Source organism: Homarus americanus, unplaced genomic scaffold, assembly GCF_018991925.1.
Source record: "Homarus americanus isolate GMGI-L3 unplaced genomic scaffold, GMGI_Hamer_2.0 scaffold41027, whole genome shotgun sequence".
NCBI classification, from domain to species: domain Eukaryota; kingdom Metazoa; phylum Arthropoda; class Malacostraca; order Decapoda; family Nephropidae; genus Homarus; species Homarus americanus.
This window is the reverse complement of record NW_024745073.1, coordinates 3,353,509-3,375,961: the sequence shown is the minus strand read 5'-3', so window position 1 is coordinate 3,375,961 and position 22,453 is coordinate 3,353,509. Positions and strand designations below refer to the sequence as shown.

At 38.8% G+C, this 22,453-nt stretch overlaps 1 protein-coding gene across 1 annotated transcript; it reads left to right on the top strand.

Annotated features, from left to right (window-relative positions):
* Positions 1–962: 962 nt before the first annotated feature.
* LOC121878492 lies at positions 963–18,549 on the top strand. The gene is made up of 15 exons (XM_042384748.1): positions 963–1,148; positions 2,155–2,329; positions 2,764–2,909; positions 3,497–3,701; positions 4,271–4,397; positions 4,591–4,757; positions 6,812–7,114; positions 12,444–12,502; positions 13,214–13,388; positions 14,989–15,134; positions 15,419–15,620; positions 16,165–16,291; positions 16,478–16,644; positions 16,917–17,037; positions 18,200–18,549. Exons 2-15 carry the CDS (start codon positions 2,159–2,161, stop codon positions 18,310–18,312), a joined length of 2,229 nt encoding a protein of 742 aa, XP_042240682.1. The 5' UTR covers positions 963–1,148; positions 2,155–2,158; the 3' UTR covers positions 18,313–18,549.
* The last annotated feature ends 3,904 nt before the right edge of the window (positions 18,550–22,453 follow it).

The following is a 22,453-nucleotide window of genomic DNA, read 5'->3' as shown; positions in this document are numbered from 1 at the left end:
ATTAAAAGATTATTAAAAAATAGCTTAGAACTAAATAATTAGCTAAAAAAATCTAAAAAATATGAAAAATTTACCTGGTTAATAATTTTTTCATCTATGCAAATTTGGGGAAAATCCGGACCACACCTGTATAGTTATCTCGAGTGCCTTGTTTGAAGTGACTAGTTTACACGTCGAAAGTTTTGCCTAAAATCTCATTAAAACGATTATACATGCTTGAGTTTAATATTTGTCTTATTTTTCATACAAAGATTGAACAAAAGATGTTTACATATTACAATTTACCAGTTTAGTTTACATCATGTTTAACGAGGTTAGTTGCGATTAGTTTGTGTACTAAAAGTATATAATTTATCCACTGAAGTACGAACCTCGGCAATAAAGAGTTCAAAGCTCAGGTAAAAAGACTTTAGGGTCAAGAAAGGATTTAGGAGGTTATGGATCACTGTAACGGAATTAACATCCTGAATATATTCTTCGAAGAAAAGTGAATGCGTTACATAATATTTCCCTGAACATATTAATGACTCTTCGAAACATGATTCTGTGTTGAATTAGTTAAGCCGCAGATCTATGTGGCGTTCAGTACGAGTATTTTGAAATGTTATCAACGATTTTGTTTTTTAACGTTTTCATATTTACTGGAACTTCAATAGATCATAATTCCATCTGAACTAAGCTTTGCGAAACATTGTATTGGTTGTGTGTGGCGACTGGCTTGTCAACTGCGTGTACTCCTCGACACACTTAAGAGGAACGTATTCCTTCCCCTGTCCTACATTCTATCACCTTATGTCAATACCGGATTTTTGTTCCCCATTCGTGAACCTACATACTAATGTCTCTCCTGTAAACACAGCTCAGCTTCACCTCACCCAAGTAACGAGGTTGACCTTCAGCGGTAATATCATATGCAAACCACATCTCTGTCCCACCACCAGTCGGGATGCCGTGGAGCCTCTACTCACTTAGTCTTCGTCAGGGTCCGGTAGCGGGCGGTTATCGAGTTGGTTCTGGGAATGTTGTTTGACAAGCAAATATAGAAGCCAAGTTTCACGAGGTTTACGTCACTTCTCTGAGGAATACCCGACCAACGAGGGAATCTGTATCATCTTGGCAGGAAATTTATCAACAAATAATATCAAAAGGTGAGGCTAATGGTACTATTTCTTAAGATATTGAAAACCATAAAATAAAATTTCTACAATATCAGAGAAATAGACGAAGTTTAGAAATTAAACCCTAACAAACAGCAGAGAAAATACTCGTATTACACTATTGCAGCTGTTGAAGCTTACAGTGGACTGGCCATACACCTCGGGGATTTCATTTTGATGTCAAAGTTTTTTTTCCTTTTTGATTTTTTTTTTGGTGGGGTGGGTTAACACTAACTAAACACTTGAGTGAGCAACAGTGATAGCTGGTAAAAACTTGAAACTGGTATAACATGTCAACCAGTTAGAACATAGATGTATATGTGTGTGGGTTTGGGGTGAACTGAAGAGTAGCAACTTGCCCCTATAAGCTTTCGTTGTGAAAGTGAAAGTAATTTCACAAACAGTATGTTTGGGGAAACCTTTGATCATTACAGGACGTGATCGATCACTGAAGCCTTTCGTGCACAATATGTTCAAGGGTGGAACAAAAGTTTACTTGGGGTTTCTCGTATTGCTTTATACAGAAGTATTAACTGGGGCTATATTATGGCGTGATCTATCTGGGTTTTCTCAAACTTTATTACCAAAATATATCTTATATGCATAATGTATACAGTGTTCAATAATGATTCTGTTACTCATAAGAACTAAATATTTTTATTCTCTTACCACATCTTTTACTCGTTACCGAGATTGAATAATTCGTATTATTTTGGAGCTGGTATGTTTGGGTGTTTAGGTGTGGACGGTATTTAGAACCTGTTTGAGGATTCCTTTATATCTTATGGTCGCAGCTCAAGGGTGCAGTACGGCGGCTGTATAGTGAAAATAAATTTCTGAATTTTACTCCTAAATGGGATCGTGAATTTTGATATGCATGTTACCTAATCAAGAGCCAATGAATTACAATATAAACTTTCTTTACAAAAGCTAACGATTTTGAAAATAAACTTTACGTCAAAGTTTTCCCATTACAGTATCAATATTTCTTTTACAGGTACATGATGGCTCTGATGAGTGGTCACACGATGGAGAAACTTCAGGGGGAGGAGCTGGAGCGGCAGCAGCGTGACTTTAAAGGTTACGATAAAGGTTTGGTTCGTCTCAACCCCGGCAGGTGGCTCTTTCCGGTCGACTACACAAAGTTTGCTGACAACTTGTACAAGTTTAAGGTAAGATAGTCCAACAGTACAAGATAATCAGATGTGTGTTTCTGTGGCAGTGACAGAGCCGGAAGAACATAACGTCCCTGAGGTCGAGGGGGAATGAGGAAGCCTAGAGTCCTAGACCTCTGTGGCACTAGGGGAGGTTGAATAAATTATAATAGCCTTGTCATCTTCAGTGAGGTAGGCCACAAACTTTATCTCTATTTGTATTAAAATGGACATTGGGCTCCTGTGTGCCCTGAAGGAGGGAAAGGGATGGCATTCTCTGTGGCCTTGTGGGTAAGAGGAAGGTTGCTACAACTTAGGGGACATTGTTTACTTTAGAGATTGTTCGTGATGTTATCTGTTATTACACTGTGATGCTACTTCGTGTTTTGATGATTCACTGGCCTTCGGGATTTAATTCCTAAACAGCGACAATTAATTGTAAATTTTAAAAGTTCCGTACGAGTGACGTGGTGGTGATGACGTGGCCCAAGGCTGGCACGACGTGGACGCAGGAGATCGTCTGGACAATGAGGAACAACCCGAACCTTGATCATCCTCTGGCCAAGATGGGGGTCAATGACCGCTCACCCTTCATGGAGTGAGTCACACATTAACTACATCACTGTTCATGTTGCAAGGATCTCTTTCCCTTTTATTTACAATTTGAACAGTTTATCTTGTTCCCTTGCTGTTGACCGACTCGTTATAAAATGAATGTCAACAAAAAAGATGTTTATCAAATCACAGAATTCAGCATTTGTTATGTACGCCATGACTAACACTTACAGGACCATAAGGATACAGGGATAGTGTCATCACTTATCATAGCTGTCTGTCTGCTTACCACCACCACCTCCCCCAATCACTAAAGAGAACACCAGTAGGAATATTTGTCAGCTTGAATCCTCCCAAATGAAGGGAAATGACCCCCTGAACCCATACATTTTCTGAATCCCTTTGATCCGTAAATTTGCAGTAATGGCAAAAATTTAACGTATTTCCAGTGTGAGAAGAAATAAGAAATCAGATAACGACAAGAAGGAAATAAACATTGTTCTTCGTGCAAAATTAAGACAGTTTTGTAAGAATACAAATTTTTAATATTTAACTTCTAATTTTGTGATTAATCAGCAAATTCAGAAATTTCAAACACGAATGAGTCTAAAATTTATTACATATACCCAGATTTGATATGCTACTGGGGAGTAAAAAACTTACTCCCCTGGAAGATAACGCCTCCTTCATGGACACCTTCAGGAAACAGTGTCCAGGTAAAGACCCCAAAGACGGCTTAACACTGCAGATGTCGGAGGCGGCCCCTGACCCTCGTACCATCAAGACTCATCTCCCCTTTTCCCTCCACACACCAGATCTCCTCGACACTGCTAAGGTGAGGAAGAAGTACAGTGACAGTCCGGGTTAAGATAGACAAGGGGAGAGTAAACTAATACGTTCGGGTTAGGGTAAGTCTGAATTTATTTAGGCGTCTCACCAGACTCTTCGAGTGTAATTTGCTGCTGTGATATGGTGAAACTAACAGGAGTACTTGAGAGTTATTTTGAAAGTTTGTTTCTCCTTGAACAGTAGCTAAAACAACTATCTGTGCATACTTTGTGGGGAACAAAATGAGACCATGGACGATGGATTTTGGTATATGAGGACCGTCACTTGTCACACGTAAAAATTCGGAGCACATCGACCCCCACCTGCACAGATAGTTGTTTTAGCTACTGTACAATGAAAGACAAAACGTCGTGTAGTGAAATTTGGTGAAAACCTATACCGAAGGGCTAAAACTTTTGGTGCGCTCTGCCTTGTGGTAGGGGTTCTCATAATGTTTCACGAGTTATATTTAATATTCGGATAAAACCGCGACACGACTTTTGTCTTTGATACATCGTAAAGAAAGTCTCATACTTCCTCCTCCCCCTTCCCCTCTTACTGTGCCTGACGGTGAAGGTGGTCTACGTGGCGAGGAGCCCCAAGGACGTTGTCGTTTCCTACTACCATCACTCACGACTCATCCTTTGCCACGACTTCAATGGCTCCCTCGACCAATTCACTCAGTACTTCTTTGACGACGACTGTAAGTGTTGAGGGTCGGATAATGTGTTTCGGTACTGTGCCGTAAATTAATAAAGTGACTGTAGTAGCCTATGTTCAGTGAGCATTAACGTTACCTTGTTATACTTCTTATTAGAAATTTGGTTTGGATTTAGAAAACATTCAATAGTGTATGACAAAGTGTAGACATGAGTACGTATTATTTATGTTGACAGTGGTGTTTGGGCCGTATTGGCTACACATGAAAGAGGCCTGGGAGAAGCGTGACCACCCTAACATGCACTTCATCTTTTATGAGGACGTCAAAACCAACAACATGGTCGAACTTCAGAAACTCAACAAATTTTTGAACACGAACCTGACGGAGGAGCAATTGTCAGGGGTAAGTGTAGTGTGTTTCTAGTCCCTCGTCTTCTTTCAATCGATTAGCTATCTTTTTCTCTATACTGTATATCATGATGCCAACGATTTTATCTTATCTTTTCTTTTGTGAGGTACAACATGGTTCATTATCAAGAACAATGTCATGGCCACCTCTAATGGGTGGCCATTTGGTAAATAAGATAAACAAGTCTCACAAAGTGTGACCCACAGGTAGCCAAATACACCAGTTTCAGCGAGATGCAGGCCCGAGGTGATGAGGAATTTGTAAATCTGGGTGAAACATTCTTCAACGAAAATGTTCTCAAGAATGACGGCGGCTTCTTCAGGAAAGGTTAGTTTGTATGAAATTTATGTTATTTTGACTTTTCCATACAAATTAAGATATGAAGTTAAAATTATGTGTAAGCAATCGAGCAACAATAAAGTTTTTCATACATGTTTAATACACTTCAACATGTGCGCCATTGGTCGCCCGTAAAATATCCAATCGATAATTATCAATTACCTCGTCATGCGCGTTCAAGCATGCCAGCATCAACCATCGCTATTGTCTCCCTGACCCTGATTCGTAGTTCATGGATGGTGGCAACCTTGGTCTTGTACACAACATCTCTTAACAAAACCTCAGAGGAAGAAATCCAATGGCATAATGTCCGGTGATCTTGGAGGCCAAAGGATTTGTCCCTCACATCCAGAGCCCAATGTGGAGCCGCTCCATCTTGCTGCAAGAATATGTCCGGCTGCAATACAGTATTTGTAACTGTGGAAGCACAAATTGCTCCAGCAAGTTAAAATAGGTAATTGATGTCACGGTACCCTCAGACCGCATCAGTTGGCAATCAATCAGTCAGTAATCAAGCGAACAGATTAATAACAAACTTAATAGTTGTTCTGTCGTTTAAAGGTGGTTCTAGCTTTATACCTTAATTAGTATTGAAAATATTAAAGATTCAAATCGTTCATATCTCTTATGAACACCCTGTATATACTGTCATATAATCATATGAAGTTATTCCTTTGTTTATCCGTTATATCTGTTGTCAGTGTTCTCTTACGGTCACATGCTGATGTCTCCAGAAACAAAGCGGTTTTTTTTTGCTTCATCACAAATGAGTCGATTGTGCTCAAGTGTTTATATGACGGTAATGAACATGGATAAAGCTTGGACAGATCCAAAATGGAATTATGAACGAGTAGAGGGAATATCCAGAAACTGTGGCTGTCAAACATGTAGTGACAACTGAATACGATTAAGAAAACTAAGCCGTAATAGGTCTGTATTGCCTAAGTTTTTGACGACTATCGAATATAAAATTGGCAACTTAATTGATACATAAGAAAAACAACAACACAGGTCATACTATGCTTGAGTGAGATGGACACTGAGCTGCATCATAAGGCTGTCGCTACAACAAAGTAACTTAACCAACAGTGTGTGGAGTTTGATGATGTAAGTCAGGAATTATATCTTCCTAAGGGAATATTGTCTCACTAAATATTCCTTTTATTTCAACTATCAGGTGAGCTCCACGTAATTTTATCCTTACATCGATAATTGTCTTAATGTAGGAGGTTGCGTCTGACAGCACAATATTTACCAATTTCCTGCCAGGATGCGGGGAGGGACACACTCCAGTGCCCCTAGAGAGGATTTTCTTCCCCGTTATTATGTATCTCTGACATTCTGAAATAAAATAATGAATCCGATTTAATACACACAGAAGCAGACTTCACTGTTGAGTGCAATAATTTTCTTTTTATATCTTGGGTAAATGTGTCCAGTTACGAGTGCAATCTTTAGGCTCCTTATAGTCATACATTATATTGACGCACTACAATATTAGATCTATGTTTGATGTTTGTCTGATACAACTGATCACGTGAGGTTGACCAGAGGAAAGACATGATACATGAAATGGCTGCAGAGATTAGTGAACATCTAGTCGTGATAGTGCAACCTTGAGTCGATTGACACAACATCTAAGTAAATAATAAAGCGGTGAGTTGGTTTACGGTGACCAGATAATAATAAGTTCGGTGTGTGTCCACCAGGGGAGGTCGGGGACGGGAAGCAGCGCCTCAGCCCGGAGCAGCAGGCCAAGATTGACCAATGGACTCACCAGCACACCAAAGACTTCGGTGCCTCTTTCAGATACACGTGCTGAAGGGAAGCTGCAGCTCGCTCGACTGGGAGACATCAGGGTATATGTTATAATCCTGACTAGATTTTGTTGTCGTTATCAGTTTCAACATCATCCTGAACCCGGCCAAAAAAATGTGCAAGACCATTTGAATCATTTACAGCTTCCTTGTTTCCTTCAACAACTTCTGATCCTTGGCTTCAGTTTTGTTTCTTAAATTTCACTTGTCATGAACAATTGTAATTTGATAAAATTATTGACTACTAAAAATAAAAATATTAATGTATTTATAATCCTGGGGAGGTAGAGGGAATATTATTTGTTACAGAAGGCAAAAATAATATTACCTATTAAAGACGGAAGAAGGAGTAATAATTCGGAGAAGGTAGAATGAATATTATGCTAGAAGGAAAAATTATATCTGCCAGTTGTGGGTAAAGGTTGTCAATCAACGACTGTATGAGAGACAGACAGATATTGACACCCGAGGAGCCTCAAACATTATAAAAGTCACCTGTCAGTGTGTAGGGAGGAAATACTATTGACCTCATTGTTTCTTATTAACAGTGTATGCTGCACTAACACACCTACCTTATCAATAACTTGTAATAAACCAGTGTATTCACTCCCAGTAAACACTACTTCTTGCACTGTCACTATGTTGAAATGCACTGTAGTTTGAGCTTTTCCCCATCTAGTTATTATATATCTTATTTGTATCACTTATGTGACTTGTATATTATTTGTAATTCGAAACCCATTCCCCAAATATGTAACTGTATATTTTCAGCCTTCTGGCTGCCAAGCTCTTTCAATAAACCGTTAATTATTATTATTATTATTATTAATAATATTAATATTATTATTATTATTATTATTATTATTATTAATATTATTATTATTATTATTATTATTTATTACACTACTAGCACCAGCAACCAATAGCACTTGACTTTGTACAAACATTCCGCCCTTCAATTATACTCTTAAGGATATACTGTATACACCAGGCTAATGTTCGCACCTCTTCTACTAGTAATGGTACTCGTATATAGTACAGATATTTACTATTATTTCACTAGATTTAAAAACAGATGCACAGGTACAAAGTTTGAAAACAGAACAGAGGAAGGAGGTTATAACATGATTAGAAGGTTAATTGAGAAAATGAGTGATAAGGCCTCGAGCCTCGATGGGAATCAGGTGGCGCAGATAAGATAAGAACAAACTTTATACAGATAATATCTCTACCACGAGAAGGTCAACTCTAAACCTAGGTTGCCAAATGTGTGGTTACAAATAGAGAATTTTATTTTCTCGACAAGGATAGAAAACCCTTAACTGACAGCTGTTTTCTCCCCGTTCCATGGGGCAGATACTGGGTATATACTGTATGCCCCTGGTGTGAATACAGTATAATCACTGATCCTGCCCCCCAGGAAGCAGCAGTACTCGAAACAGTCCAGGTTAGATATAGATCCTGGTTTTGTGACTGAGTTAGCTTTGTTGGGTTAAGTTACATTAGGTTAGGTAAATACAGGAATGATCAAGGAAAACCCTTTTTGTTGGTAGTTTTTGTGTTGGTCCTAAAGCGATTTTTTTTTACCAAGAAAGCAACTTTATTAAAGCATCATGGTGTAATTTTATTTATTTATTTTTTATTTTTTTTGCGGACGTGAGTACACTCGGACCGAAGGGGTCGATTGTAAACAAACATGTCAGATGACAACACCCGCCGACAACGGCAGATATTTCGGAGGAATATTTACGATAAATAATTAATTTAATCCATTACAAAGCACGTAGAGGCATCATTTTAGTGTTACATGATAATAGTTTTTCACCGTGTTTTACCCTGCAATTTTCTTCATACCCTGCCCACTACAGGTCTCGTGTAGTTTTTATTACTTACTACCACCCAAAGAACATCTATGGAAAAATGAACGAAATCGAACTGCTCCTCCTGGTGTTAGCCACCTGCTCCAGTCCTACTCATTGTTTTGCTCTTTTACCCTATATACTGTAAATAAAAATATGAAGTTTCATGTTCGACCTAAACATATACAACATGGCGGCGGTCAGTCCCCAGGGTTGGTTAATGTTATTAAAAGATGTTTTGTCCCAGTAATCCTTATTACATTACTTAATAACCTGATAAAGACAAAGAGTATTAACGCAGGTGTGTAAATAAACTACTGGTTGATAAAAATTACTTAACTGGGTCAAATGTGAAGAACAGCGGACGTGTGACGTGGATCTTGCTTGTTGGATGTGATGCCGGTGACCTTGACGAAGTGGGTCCGTGTGTGTGTGTCTGGGTAGGATGGGCAAATGTAGGCCAATTGTTACGTCCCCACCCCTCGTCGCCTCCCTCCAAGGTTCACCCTCGCTTCTACTACACCGATACACTGAACCATCTCTAGCTCGAAGCACAGTTCGAATATAGCTCATATAATGGTGATCACGTGATAAATGGTGACGAACCTCGGCAATAAATATGAAAAAAAATTGACGTAATTTTCCTATCAGTGACAAGAGAGAGAGAACACCATTTCCACACACCGAAATTGAAATACTTTATTGACAATAGAATTATTACATCAAAAGGGCAGGGTAGTATTCGACTACCACCCTCAACTTTGCCATCCACTTCTTTCAGCTATTAAAGCCAGCTGTGCAAGACAAAAAATATTTAAAACAATTCTGCCAGATACACAGTAGTAATATTAACATCCTGAAATAAATGTTCAACACTTCTTACGGTCATGAACATAAATTAATATTACCAAGTTTCACTACCTGACAGTGACACCTCACACCTTTTTTCACATATCATTAACAACAGGGATAAGTTTCGGTTTTGGGATGGTTTACACTATTGCGTTTATCTGCTAGTTCGGTTCCCTTCATCTTTCACTCCTTCACATAGTCCCATTTAAATGAAAAGGTAACTATAACGTGTATTCTACCACATTAATTCCTACTACTATTACCCCTGAAATGCACGCTTTTAAACCATTTTCATTTATATTGGTGAAAGAGAGAACTTGGCTCTCTCTCTCTCTCTCTCTCTCTCTCTCTCTCTCTCTCATAATAATAATAATAATAATAATAGTAATAATACTAATAACAATAATAAGTTAGGAATCCTTAGGGACCCAAGAATTGATAGAATTTGAGTGAAAAAACACTTCCCATAATTATGTATATTCTGCGATTGGACACAAAATATAAATCAAATTGTCCATAAGAGGACAATGAGACAACTTTGCGACTGCATGATTTGGAAATGCCAAGAGCACCTTATGTCCATGGAGTCCGCCACTGCATTGTAATTTGTAATGAATGGTGGACAAAATTTTTGAGGAATGACAATAATGGTTTTGAATTGAATTGAATTGAAACAGTTTATTCAGCCAGAAAAACACAGATACAGTGTGGATAATAATAACAATATTAACATGGCTGAGCCAGTTGAGAACACAGCTCAAGTTAGGGAGGTTAGGTCATTTTTATTCACCTCATGGAACTTTACCTATACAGATGCTCACAAGCCTGCAGCAGATAAAGGCATTAACAGTCCACTTATCACTTTATCTAATCTAAAAACAAATCTTCCCTATTCTTATAAAATAATCATCAACAGATTGTATCTTATCCTCTCTTACCTTGACAGCTTCAAACATTGAGTATACAGCCGCGTCATAATGTATAATAGAATTTGTCGATTAAAACCTTATTACTGATACTCATTGCTGTATATATATATATATATATATATATATATATATATATATATATATATATATATATATATATATATATATATATATATATATCAGGTGAATTTCACGAAAGCGCTTGGGAACTTTTTTTTTTTCCTTGTGGTTATCAGCATATGCCTGGATCACGTGCTGATATATGCTGATAACCACAGGAAAGAAGAAAACACGAAATTCCCAAGCGCTTTCATGTAATTCACATCTTCAGGGGTGAGTACAGACTAAAGAGAAGTACAAAACAAGGTGTACATGTACATATACAGAGGAGGGTGAGATCAAGAACTCCCCCGACAACACAATTGGTTGCATTTATAAAGTTCCTTGCAAGGAATGTAATATGTTTTACTTAGGCCAGACAGGTAAAGATCTTGTAACTAGACTTAAACAACATAAATATAGTGTTAGGACAGGCCAGGAATCCAATGCTCTGTTTGTCCATTTGAGGGATATCAAGCATTGCATTGACTGGGATAGTGCCTCCTCAATATTACCTTGTAATTCAATTGATAGTAGGAACATCATAGAATCTAGTGTCATTAAACATACCGAAGCATTCAACGTGAATTTGAGTACTGGCATGTACAAACTGGACAATTTTGTAATCAAGAAGATTTGTAACCAGGTGAGAAGGTTGGGTCACCTTACCCTCTGACCTGACTACCGACCGTTGCGGTGCTATTTAAAGGTTAGTAGGGTCATTACCTAATACCTGACCATTGTGGACCTGATCTCACCCCCCTCTGTATATATACACCTTGTTTTGTACTTCTCTTTAGTCTGTACTCACCCCTGAAGATGTGAATTACATGAAAGCGCTTGGGAACTTCGTGTTTTCTTCTTTCCTTGTGGTTATCAGCATATACCTAGATCACGCGCACCTACAGTGATTTACTTGTATATATATATATATATATATATATATATATATATATATATATATATATATATATATATATATATATATATATATATATATATATATATATATATATATATATATATATTTATATTTATATATATTTTTTCTAATAGTTGAGGAGTATTATACTGGACAAAAAAAATCGTGTGCTTGTACAGTATCTGATTGGGCGCCACAAAGCAAAAACGGACTTACATTGTTGACGCTTATCAATTCTCCACTCCAAGTTTAAGACGAACACATTCCTTACCGTGACCGGCTCTGTGACTCTTCATATAATTACCTGAAGTTGTTTTATCTTTTGAGAATCGATTTGCTACGTAATGACGATACTGCCCCGTCCGTGTATACAGCTCAGCTCCGGCGCGTTGTTGTATCAGGGTTGTCATAGATTGGGGTTTTCCTTCATCCGCCACCACCACCGCCAGGCAGGATGAGGTAACTCGTCGCTGACTCAGTGTAAAGCGAGCAATTGCGTCAGGAAGAGGGCGGCTATCAAGTTGGTTCTGGCAGTGTTGTGTTGCGTTGTTTGCCAGTAATCCTCTCTCGAGTTTTAACAGAGAAGAAAAGTAATCTGATTTTTTAAGTTTGCGTCACTTTCCAACGGAATACCTGACTAGAGAAGGAATATATATTGCTTTAGCAGGAAATAATATCAACAATTGATATTAAAAGGTGAGTCTAATGTTGCTATTTCTTAAAATATAAAAAAAGAATCATTAAAAAAAATCTACACATGGTCTTATGGAAACATTGACATAGGTTATAATACTCTTAGACAGTGAAACAAAACAAAAATACTCATAATTACGTTACTGCAACTGTCGAGACTTATCCTTCAGAGGGACTTTGTTAGTCAGTGTGAGTCCGACTTGAACAACGCTCACGTGTTCAATGGGAAGTGTAATGTTCTCATTAACTTCTTTATTACCCTAATGTGTCTTAATGTATAAGGTTTATAGTGTGCAATCATGATTATGTTATTTATAAGAAAGATAAAATATTCAGTCTGTTTAGTTGTAGATGGTAAAGACCACTATGTCTTGTGGTGACAAGCTCAGTGGTGCAGTACGGCGGAGTGGAGTGAAAGTAAGTCACATACTGTACACCCGACAGCTCGATAATAACAGCGCGGATACAGAAATCTGCATTAGTAAGACTTTAGTACACCAGATAGCAGCGTGACCAACACTGAATTTGATGGCCTTCACTTTTCCACCAATAAATTTAGGTAAATGATGATCCTTATGACAGGAGTTGAAGGCGGTATCTTCTCGGTCGCTGGCTTTTAATTATATTTTTGGATTTCCGAGTCGTCAACAGGGTGTTAAAACAGTGAAGCGCGTTTTCTCTATCTTTACTAATAAAAATGTGCACAATGATGGAAGGAGTGGTGGGGCCGTCTTACTGTACACAATGCACATGGCAACAATATGAGTAATACAAGGTTACTCGTGGCGTGTTACTTAATATTAATATACCAATGTCTTTTGTATATAGATATACGAATATATATTCCACCACCTGAATATTTCCTTGCAAACGCTGATGACTCTGAATTTAAGGTTTACGTCAAAGGGTTCCTATCACCGTTTTATAATTTCTTTTACAGGTATAGGATGGCTCTGATGAGTGGTCAAGTGGTGGAAACACTGCAGGGGGAGGAGCTGGAGCGGCAGCAGCGTGACTTTGAAGGTTACGATAAAGGTTTGGTTCGTCTCAACCCCGGCAGGTGGCTCTTTCCGGTCGACTACACAAAGTTTGCTGACAACTTGTACAAGTTTAAGGTAAGATAGTCCAACAGTACAAGATAATCAGATGTGTGTTTCTGTGGCAGTGACAGAGGCGGAAGAACATAACGTCCCTTGTCATCTTCAGTGAGGTAGGCCACAAGCCTTATCTCTATTTGTATTAAAATGGACATTGGGCTCCTGTGTGCCCTGAAGGAGGGAAGGGGATGGCATTCTCTGTGGCCTTGTGGGTAAGAGGAAGGTTGCTACAACTTAGGGGACATTGTTTACTTTGGAGATTGTTCGTGACGTTAACTGTTATTATACTATGATGCTACTGTCACAGCCACTATTGATAAACCTCTTCTCAGCAGCTCCTTAACCCCTAGGCTCATTAATCAGACACACTCTGAAATAACAGCTGACAGTCAAAGATGACATTAATAGAATTCCACTTTGTGAAGTACATCCAAGGAAACCATTCATTAATTCTACAACTTATCAGGCTATCAAAGATTTTATAATCAACAGTAATCACATTTAAAATAAAGTAAACAAAATACAGGCGATGGTACAGTACGGTCCTCAGAACAACATACACTAATTTGAAATTGTTCATCTAAATTCGATAATGGTGCTCTTCCTCCGTTCACAAATATATTACCTATTATTCCCTGACAATCCCAAACTGGTGAAATTATTCAAAATATAACAGGAGCACTGAATAGAACAAGATAAATATGACTTCCTTGATTTCATGTCTCAATGTTATTTAATTCATTAAATTTGCCACTTACAGGGGCTAGTTTATTGTGCACTCCACACTCATCCTGTAAGCGTAAGCGGTAGCGCAAAAGGAATACAGAGTGGAGGTCACAAAAGGTGTGTATAACAGTTCCAGTGGTCAGGATATTATGGCATTGAATGTTATCGAGAATTTAAAATACATTCTTTGTTTAGTTCTGTACATACAGGGTGACTTATTCACAACTGCGTGAGTACAGCGGTGTTTGGGTATGTGCCTGGCCACACACTTTGTTATTCATATTTGCGTGAGAGGTGGCTACCGGGGGAAGAGAGAAAGACATCTACCAAAATAAAATATTTTTTTTCAATTCAATTAATTATAATCCAGAAATTTTATATACTGTATACAATCAAATTTCTCTAAGTTGGACTTCTCTGAGTCGGATTTACCGCCAAGTCGGACTCAGTCTGAGTTGCCGAGTTGTAACCGGCCGCGTGGTGCAACACTACCCAAGCAACATAAAAGGCGCTGCATTTCTTCCAGCAGTGATTCTTCTACACTTTTTATTCCCTTTTCATCTTCCTCTGAAAGTGGTGTGTCACTCTTAGGCACTCTGATGCTAAAGGGCCTACCAAGTCACTAGTCTCCAACTTTGATCTTTCTGTGAGAACCTAAACTGCCGGATAATGTGATGACATCCAGCAGTGAATAAAGTGATTAAATAGTGACTACTGTACAGTACATAGAAAATTGGAAAACGTACAGCTGCGACTAATACGAAACGAATATACTATTTACCTCTTAATATTACGAAACTACATAGACATATGAAACACTATGCTTTGATAATTAACTGGCATTGGGATTTTGTTTCCTAAACAACAACAAATCATTAATATTTTTAATAAGTTTCGTACGAGTGACGTGGTGGTGATGACGTGGCCCAAGGCTGGCACGACGTGGATGCAGGAGATCATCTGGACAATGAGGAACAACCCGAATCTTGATCATCCTCTGGCCAAGATGGGGGTCAACGCCCGCGCGCCCTTTCTGGAGTGAGTCACTATTTATATCACTGTTCATGTTAAATGGTTATCCAAGACGAGGAGAGAGCTTCCCCACACCTCTGGGTGGAAAATTTTCATAGAAATGAATGTCAATTATGAAAGACTGAAATTTAAATTTTGTTTGCATATTTCCAAGAAGCAAACATTGAGAAAATGCAGTGTTAGCATTTTTGCAATAATTTTTGTATTGTTACACATTTAAAGCTAGGGCAGTTAACAAATTCAAATACATTCATATACAAATGAGTCTATGCTTGATTTTATTTACCCAGTTGTGACATGCTGATGGAGAATAAGAAGCTTTCTTCCATAAATGACAGCTTCTTTCTAGAAGCCTTCAATAAACAGTGTCCAGGTAAAGACCCCAAAGACGGCTTACTACTGCAGATGTCGGAGGCGACCCCTGACCCTCGTACCATCAAGACTCATCTCCCCTTTTCCCTCCTCACACCAGATCTCCTCGACACTGCTAAGGTGAGGAAGATGTACAGTGACAGTCCGGGTTAGATAGACAAGGGGAGAGTAAACTAATACGTTAGGGTAAGACTAAATTTAAGGTGTCTCACCAGACTCCTTGGTGTAATACTATTTAATATGTGATCAGGTAGTTACAAACTTTCAAAAGTTGTGATTTTCGGACTTCTTCAGTAAAAATGGACGACATTATCCCTTGGATACCAATACATTTCAGAAGAAACAATATATAACAGTCAAAAGAGATCCAAATTGCTGCTGTAATATGGGAAACTAACACGAGCACCTGAAAGTTATTTTGATAGTTTGTTTCTCCTTGTACAATGAAAGACAAAAATCGTGTAGTGAAATTTGGTGAAAACATATGCCGAAGGGCTAAAACTTTTGGTGCGCTCTGCCTTGTGGTAGGGGCTCTCATAATGTTTCAGGAGTTATATTTAACATTCGGATAAAACCGCGACACGACTTTTGTCTTTGATACATCGTAAAGAAAGTCTCATACTTCCTCCTCCCCCTTCCCCTCTTACTGTGCCTGACGGTGAAGGTGGTCTACGTGGCGAGGAGCCCCAAGGACGTTGTCGTCTCCTACTACCATCACTCACGACTCATCCTATGCCACGACTTCAATGGCTCCCTCGACCAGTTCACTCAGTACTTCGTTGACGACGACTGTAAGTGTTGAGGGTCGGATAATGTGTTTCGGTACTGTGCCGTAAATTAATAAAGTGACTGTAGTAGCCTATGTTCAGTGAGTATTAACGTTAACTTGTTATACTTCTTATTAGAAATTTGGTTAGGATTTACAAAACATTCAAAAGTGTATGACAAACTGTTGATCGTATTATTTATGTTAACAGTGCTGTATGGGCCTTATTGGCTACACATGAAAGAGGCCTGGGAGAAGCGTGACCACCCTAACATGCACTTCGTCTTTTATGAGGACGTCAAAACCAACAACATGGTCGAACTTCAGAAACTCAACAAATTTTTGAACACGAACCTGACGGAGGAGCAATTGTCAGAGGTAAGTGTAGTGTGTGATACAAGTCCCTCATCTTCTTGCAATCGATTAGCTTTCCTGCTCACTATATCTCATGATGCCAAACATTTTATCTTTTCTCTTGTAACGTCACTCATATTAAGACATTTGAGGAATCTGTAAGACACAACATGGTTAATTATCAGAAAAAATGGGGGATCATAAGGTCACTGGCCACTTTCCTTCAGCATGGCCACCTCTAGTGGTTGGCCATTAGGTAAATAAGGTAAATAAGTCTCACAAAGTGTCACACATAGGTGGCCAAATACACCAGTTTCAGCGTAATGAAGGCCCGGGCGGAGGAGGATGACAAACCAGAACTTGACCCATTCTTCAACCAGGACGTTGTTAAGGCTGATGGCGGACACTTCAGGAAAGGTCAGTTAATAGATTTTTTTTTTACAGGGATTAGCCCATCCGGGCACAGGTCACTAACCCACATCGAGCATGGGGGACGAACATGTAATAATAATAATACCATAATACCATAATACATATAACTTATAATAAAAAATACAAAAACAATAATAATAATAATAATAATAATAATAATAATAATAATAATAATAATAATAAAGAAATACAGTATAAAGTAAAAAAAAATATATATATCAAAAGTGAGAAACGATATATGTATGTTGCGTTGTCAAAGTAAGAGAAACCCTGCAATTGTGTGTAAATGAGGCAGAAAGTTAGATTAGCAACCTGGGACTTGGTCGCAATTTTCGTGATGCTATTTGGCAGCAGGGTCTACTAATTAGACGATACATTATGCTTCCAATATGTTCCCAGGCGGTAGTACCTCCCTCTTTGATAATTTGGCAAGTTTTGTACTCTAACACAAGAAACATTTGAACAGTTGCAGTGAACCGGTCTTGAAAAACGCTAGTATTAGTCTTTTTTGGATATCCTCTCAAGTCTATCACAGTCAATGGGAAGGAAGATCATAACGATTAAACTGCGAGAAATAGAACTTGGACGAAATGTAAACACTTTCCAGATCTGTTTCAGTGGCCTCGCTACCTTTTGACAAATTCCAGGTTTGTACTGAGGCAATAATTAAAGTGGGAGGTTATCATGGATAAGGATCAGGTGATATAAAAAAAATCAGTCATGGAGAAGTGAATTTGCTCATCATTCTCTGTGAACTGAAGTCCAGACGAATTCTTTGTTATTTTCCAAATGTTACAAGCATGAATTAAGGGTGAGGCGGCCATCGAGTGGATACGGCCCTCGCCTCCTGTCCTAAGGGTGGGTAGTTCGATCCGGAAGAACTCCTAGTCCACCCAGTTGTAAATGGATGTCTAACTTTACAACTAGGAAAGCGAAACCAGTCGAGTGAATGTCGATTACGCAATCGCCTCTGGGCTGAGAAAAGGCTAAGTTTACAAAGTGCTGTATCCGCAGTGCCCTTAGCTGTTCTTCGGCCCTACAGGTCCCAATTTTGCTTTTAAAACCATATATCGTTGATAGAATATTACAATTATTAATAAACCGGTGTTTGTTTACGGTGATAATAAGTTCGGTGTGTGTCCACCAGGGGAGGTCGGGGACGGAAAGAAGCGTCTCAGCCCGGAGCAGCAGGCCAAGATTGACCAGTGGACTCACCAGCACACCAAAGACTTCGGGGCCTCCTTCAGATACTCGTGCTGAAGGGAAGCTGCAGATCACTGGCCGGGGTGACATTATGGGATATGTTACAAACCTGACTAAAGATTCCTAAAATACCCTGCGTGTTTCAATCAATCATAAGGGAAGGTCTCTGGTTAGGGTTATTGTCCGAATGCAATTTTGTGAACTACCGTAACTGTACATGATTAAATGAAAAAAATTACATAAATATATTCAGTGACATAAATCAATTGATAAGTAAATACTTAAACAAAGTGATTGATGGGTTTTATTACCAAACATAAGTTTATTCCAAAAATCATGTTCTGTATTTCACAAGGATCTGAGAAATTGTGACAAAATAATAATTTTCAGATGAAGAGAAAAGCATTAGTATAGATTATTTTCTGTTAATAGTAATAATGACGCATGCCCAGTGAGCCCTGTCATGACCACTTTCTCCTCACACACATCACCACAGAGTAAACTGGATCATTCTTCTCAAAATCTCTTTTGGAACTCAACTCCTGAATGAATAATTATCACACTAGTTTGTTACTGGAGGTAATCATAAAAATTATATCTCATTAAAAGAGCTAATGGTAACATGACACGGTTTCTTCCTCTACACTATAGGAACATTCCTTTCATCTTAAGCTCATCTTTCCGGCCCTAGGTTAGTATTATTAGTTCCTCGGTAAGCTGGTCCTCTACACGATTACTTGGTTAATACGTTGTTCTCCCTTTCCTTAACCTTTAATGTCAGCTGTCACGTCCATATAATGGTGGGCAGCTCAATTAAATCCTCAGGTGAGCTCTCTGCCCTCCTTGTGATTAAAATGCCAGAAAGTAATCTACAAATCCTGACACACTGACTCGACAACAGTAAGAGCAAGCAAGGGTCTCGACAATACCTGTCCAGTATGAAGCATGATAATAGGAGATAATAGATGGACCTATATGATATATACAGTGTGTGTGTGTGTGTGTGTGTGTGAACACAGGGTAGTGTACTGCATCTAGTATGGCAGCATTATGTTAGTGTTAAGGTGCAAGCACTGCTTTCTTCCTCTCGCTTTCTGCTACCGCTGCTGGCTAGCCCTCGTGACGAACAGGGAAACAATCTGCATAAGTCCTCCCCTGCCAGTACACAGTCTCTTCACCATCAAAACTCCTGCTATGCCTCCTCGTGGCAACACACGGTAATTGGGTGCCTCGTGGGCCGAGGCTAGACCAGTAGGGGGTCTCGGAGCAGTAGTGCACCCCAGAGGGACGGCGCATAGACCCACTGGCATGTGGACTGGTCCTGGCGCCTAGTACCAACCACTGCCCCGCCGCCTTGTGGACTAACCTTGGTAGGTATCGCGCTACAGGAGTAAACCCCGAACGAAAAATCTGCAGGTGGTGTCCCGCACCAGGCAGCCATGCTTACAGAGCTCCAAGAAGAACCCAAGGGCGGTATAGGCGGAAGAGGTGACCACCATGGGAACCCAACGATTACACCGGCAGACGAAGGCAATGCATGATGGACAGGCTACTAAGGCAAAACCCAACAAACTGGGCTATCGGCAGTCCATCGCAACTCTCCCTCTCCCCAGTCGTTGCACCACTGGATCAGGAAAATGGAAAGCCAAGATGTGTGGTTGCAGCTTGCACTCCTGCCTTGCCACATAAATCAACTCACGTACAGCCATCATTTAGCTCATCATACTTCTCATCATCATCAAAACCCCTGTAACCCCAAAAGTCCTATGTCCGAAACAAGGTTATATGTGTGTAATCCATTTGTTCCAGAAGGGTCATGAAGAGAATGTATCGTGGTAGTCACAGTTATATTGCGTAACAGCGTAAGATGGGACGACGGGCGCCAAGTGGTTAATCCCACACGACCAGAATACCAACTAACTCACGTCCCTCCTGGTGCTGCTTCCTCACCCAAGAGTGACGGCACCACCACCTCCTCTTTATCACGCCTATTCATATCCTGACGACTTACAATTCAAGCATATTTTTAAAGCCTACTCATGCTAAAGAAATTGCTTATTTTTTTTTTATAGTATTCATATGGTTGGGCTTATTTATTAGAGTGATTCTACAACTGCCTGGGTTTCAGAGGCATATTTTCTTTTAATATTTGCCTTATTCAAATAGAAATACTTTTTATGCATAATGTCTTTCTTTTTAAGTATATCTACGTAAATTCTACTCGGTGTTCAGAGATTAGTTTTTGTCTTTGGTAAAAGTATTTGTTGGTTATTATGCATTAAGTCTTGTCTACAATTCCTCTTATCTACCAGATCTTCTGTAGTCAATATTCTTGACATTAAGGTTACGTTAGTACTTCAGTAACCTGTACTCATTTTGGATTATCTATTAGTATCACTTGGTATTACTAGTGTATTAGCCAAAAGGAGAGGACCGTGGCCACACCTTGTAGCTGATGCCAGTGATGCCAACAGATCGTATAAACCTTAACAATTGCTTTAATATTACTTATATTTATCGTGACTCATCCTGTCCTAAAGTAAACTATAAAGCTTAAAACACTAGCCGCAAGTTTTCGAGAATCATCCTACCGTGGTCCGTTTTCGGCCCCTCGCCATGCCTAAGATTCGAGTGTACTTTAAATATAGAACCGTGGAGGAAGTGCCGTTATTGTCCGACTCAGTAGAGCAGTGAGTCAACGCATCACCTTTGTATTTAACAGTGTTTTAGATATTCGTTTTAATGGCATCTTGTATTATGGGAGACCAGGATAAGTTTTCTGGGATATTGTCCACCAAAGGATCTGTGGGGTTAGTGTAAAACGGAAGAATAGACAATAGGACTAATATTAATACTATGATTATACCATTGATTGGGAAATTTAATTAATGTTGTGTTTTAGCTGAAATAGAAAAGGATGATACGTCGAGGCTTATACAAATAAAAAATGGCGTTGTGTTATGATAGAATCCTAATAAATGTAATTGTTAAAAATCTCTTTCTTATGTTGCATCCTGGTAGTTTCTTTTTTTCAAAGATATATGTATATTTCCTATATATATATATATATATATATATATATATATATATATATATATATATATATATATATATATATATATATATATATATATATATATAATATGAAACACTGGAGCAACACTCACAGTATCACCAGAATTATCTAAACACCCAAACTCTCATTCATATCTATTAATACAACATAAAATTCATAATCTTCAGTCAGAGAGAATCGCGAAAATAATAGAGTTTATTTTTCCTTTCCGGTCACAGGATTTTCTCTCCATAGATTAATAAATAGACGCAATGACAACTTTAATCCCTGAGTATGAGGTCCTCGTACTCATTGGGTTAAACACGTTAGCAAAACTCCTAAGCTCATACTCATGCTGCCTCACACTGCAACCAATAGAGCCACTCTTGCATGTGAGGTCCAATATTTTTTTTCCTATAGCATTTATATACTCCTGTGGCTCCAAGGTTTTTTGTTAAACTGCTGTCTTTGTTTTGAAAATAATGTCCGTTAAACGTCTTCAATGTTTGAAATCTCAGATAATTCTACACCAGTGTTCAGTTTGATCATTGGGAACGATTTTTTATCGAGTGAAACTGTTTAGTATATTGTTGTCACAGTTGCAAGTATTCCCCTTCTAGTTAGTTATTAACTTGGGTATTAACGCATAGCACCTTATGTTATTATACAATATAAGGACTTCATTATACTTTAACCTAAAACACAAAGAAGACTCACTATTATTGTATAGTTTCCTGGAAAAGGGGCAAATTTTCTATCCCTGTCGTACAACTCATCAAATACTAACTATCAGGCCTAAACAATGTTGGTGTCAAGATGACGGTTTTATTGGTTCCTAGTGAAGTAGGAGAGAGTAACTGAGAAGGAGTGTCTACTGAAGGAATAGCCTCGTTACTACATTGCTGCAGGGAGGAAGGATGCTCGACAGAAGAGAGCAGCCTCGTCAACACATTGTGATTAGGTGTACACACATCGTTAGGTTAGTTTAGGAATGCGAGTGTCGGCCACGTGAAGGCTTGCACACAGTACACTTATTCCTTAATGATGTTTTATTATACTGTACTGTAGAAATAGCCGGATAAGGAAGGGGCTGAGGGTAGAGATATACGAGTGATTGGTAACCAAGAGACCCGCGGGTACTAC

What these genes read in the sequence shown, in the direction of transcription:
- LOC121878492 (XM_042384748.1), top strand. Translation starts at nt 2,159, where the DNA reads ATGATGGCTCTGATGAGTGGTCACACGATGGAGAAACTTCAGGGGGAG. An exon ending in GTACTTCTTTGACGACGACT is followed by an intron (nt 4,398 to 4,590) that starts GTAAGTGTTGAG and finishes TTATGTTGACAG; the next exon opens with TGGTGTTTGGGCCGTATTGG. An exon ending in CGGAGGAGCAATTGTCAGGG is followed by an intron (nt 4,758 to 6,811) that starts GTAAGTGTAGTG and finishes TGTGTCCACCAG; the next exon opens with GGGAGGTCGGGGACGGGAAG.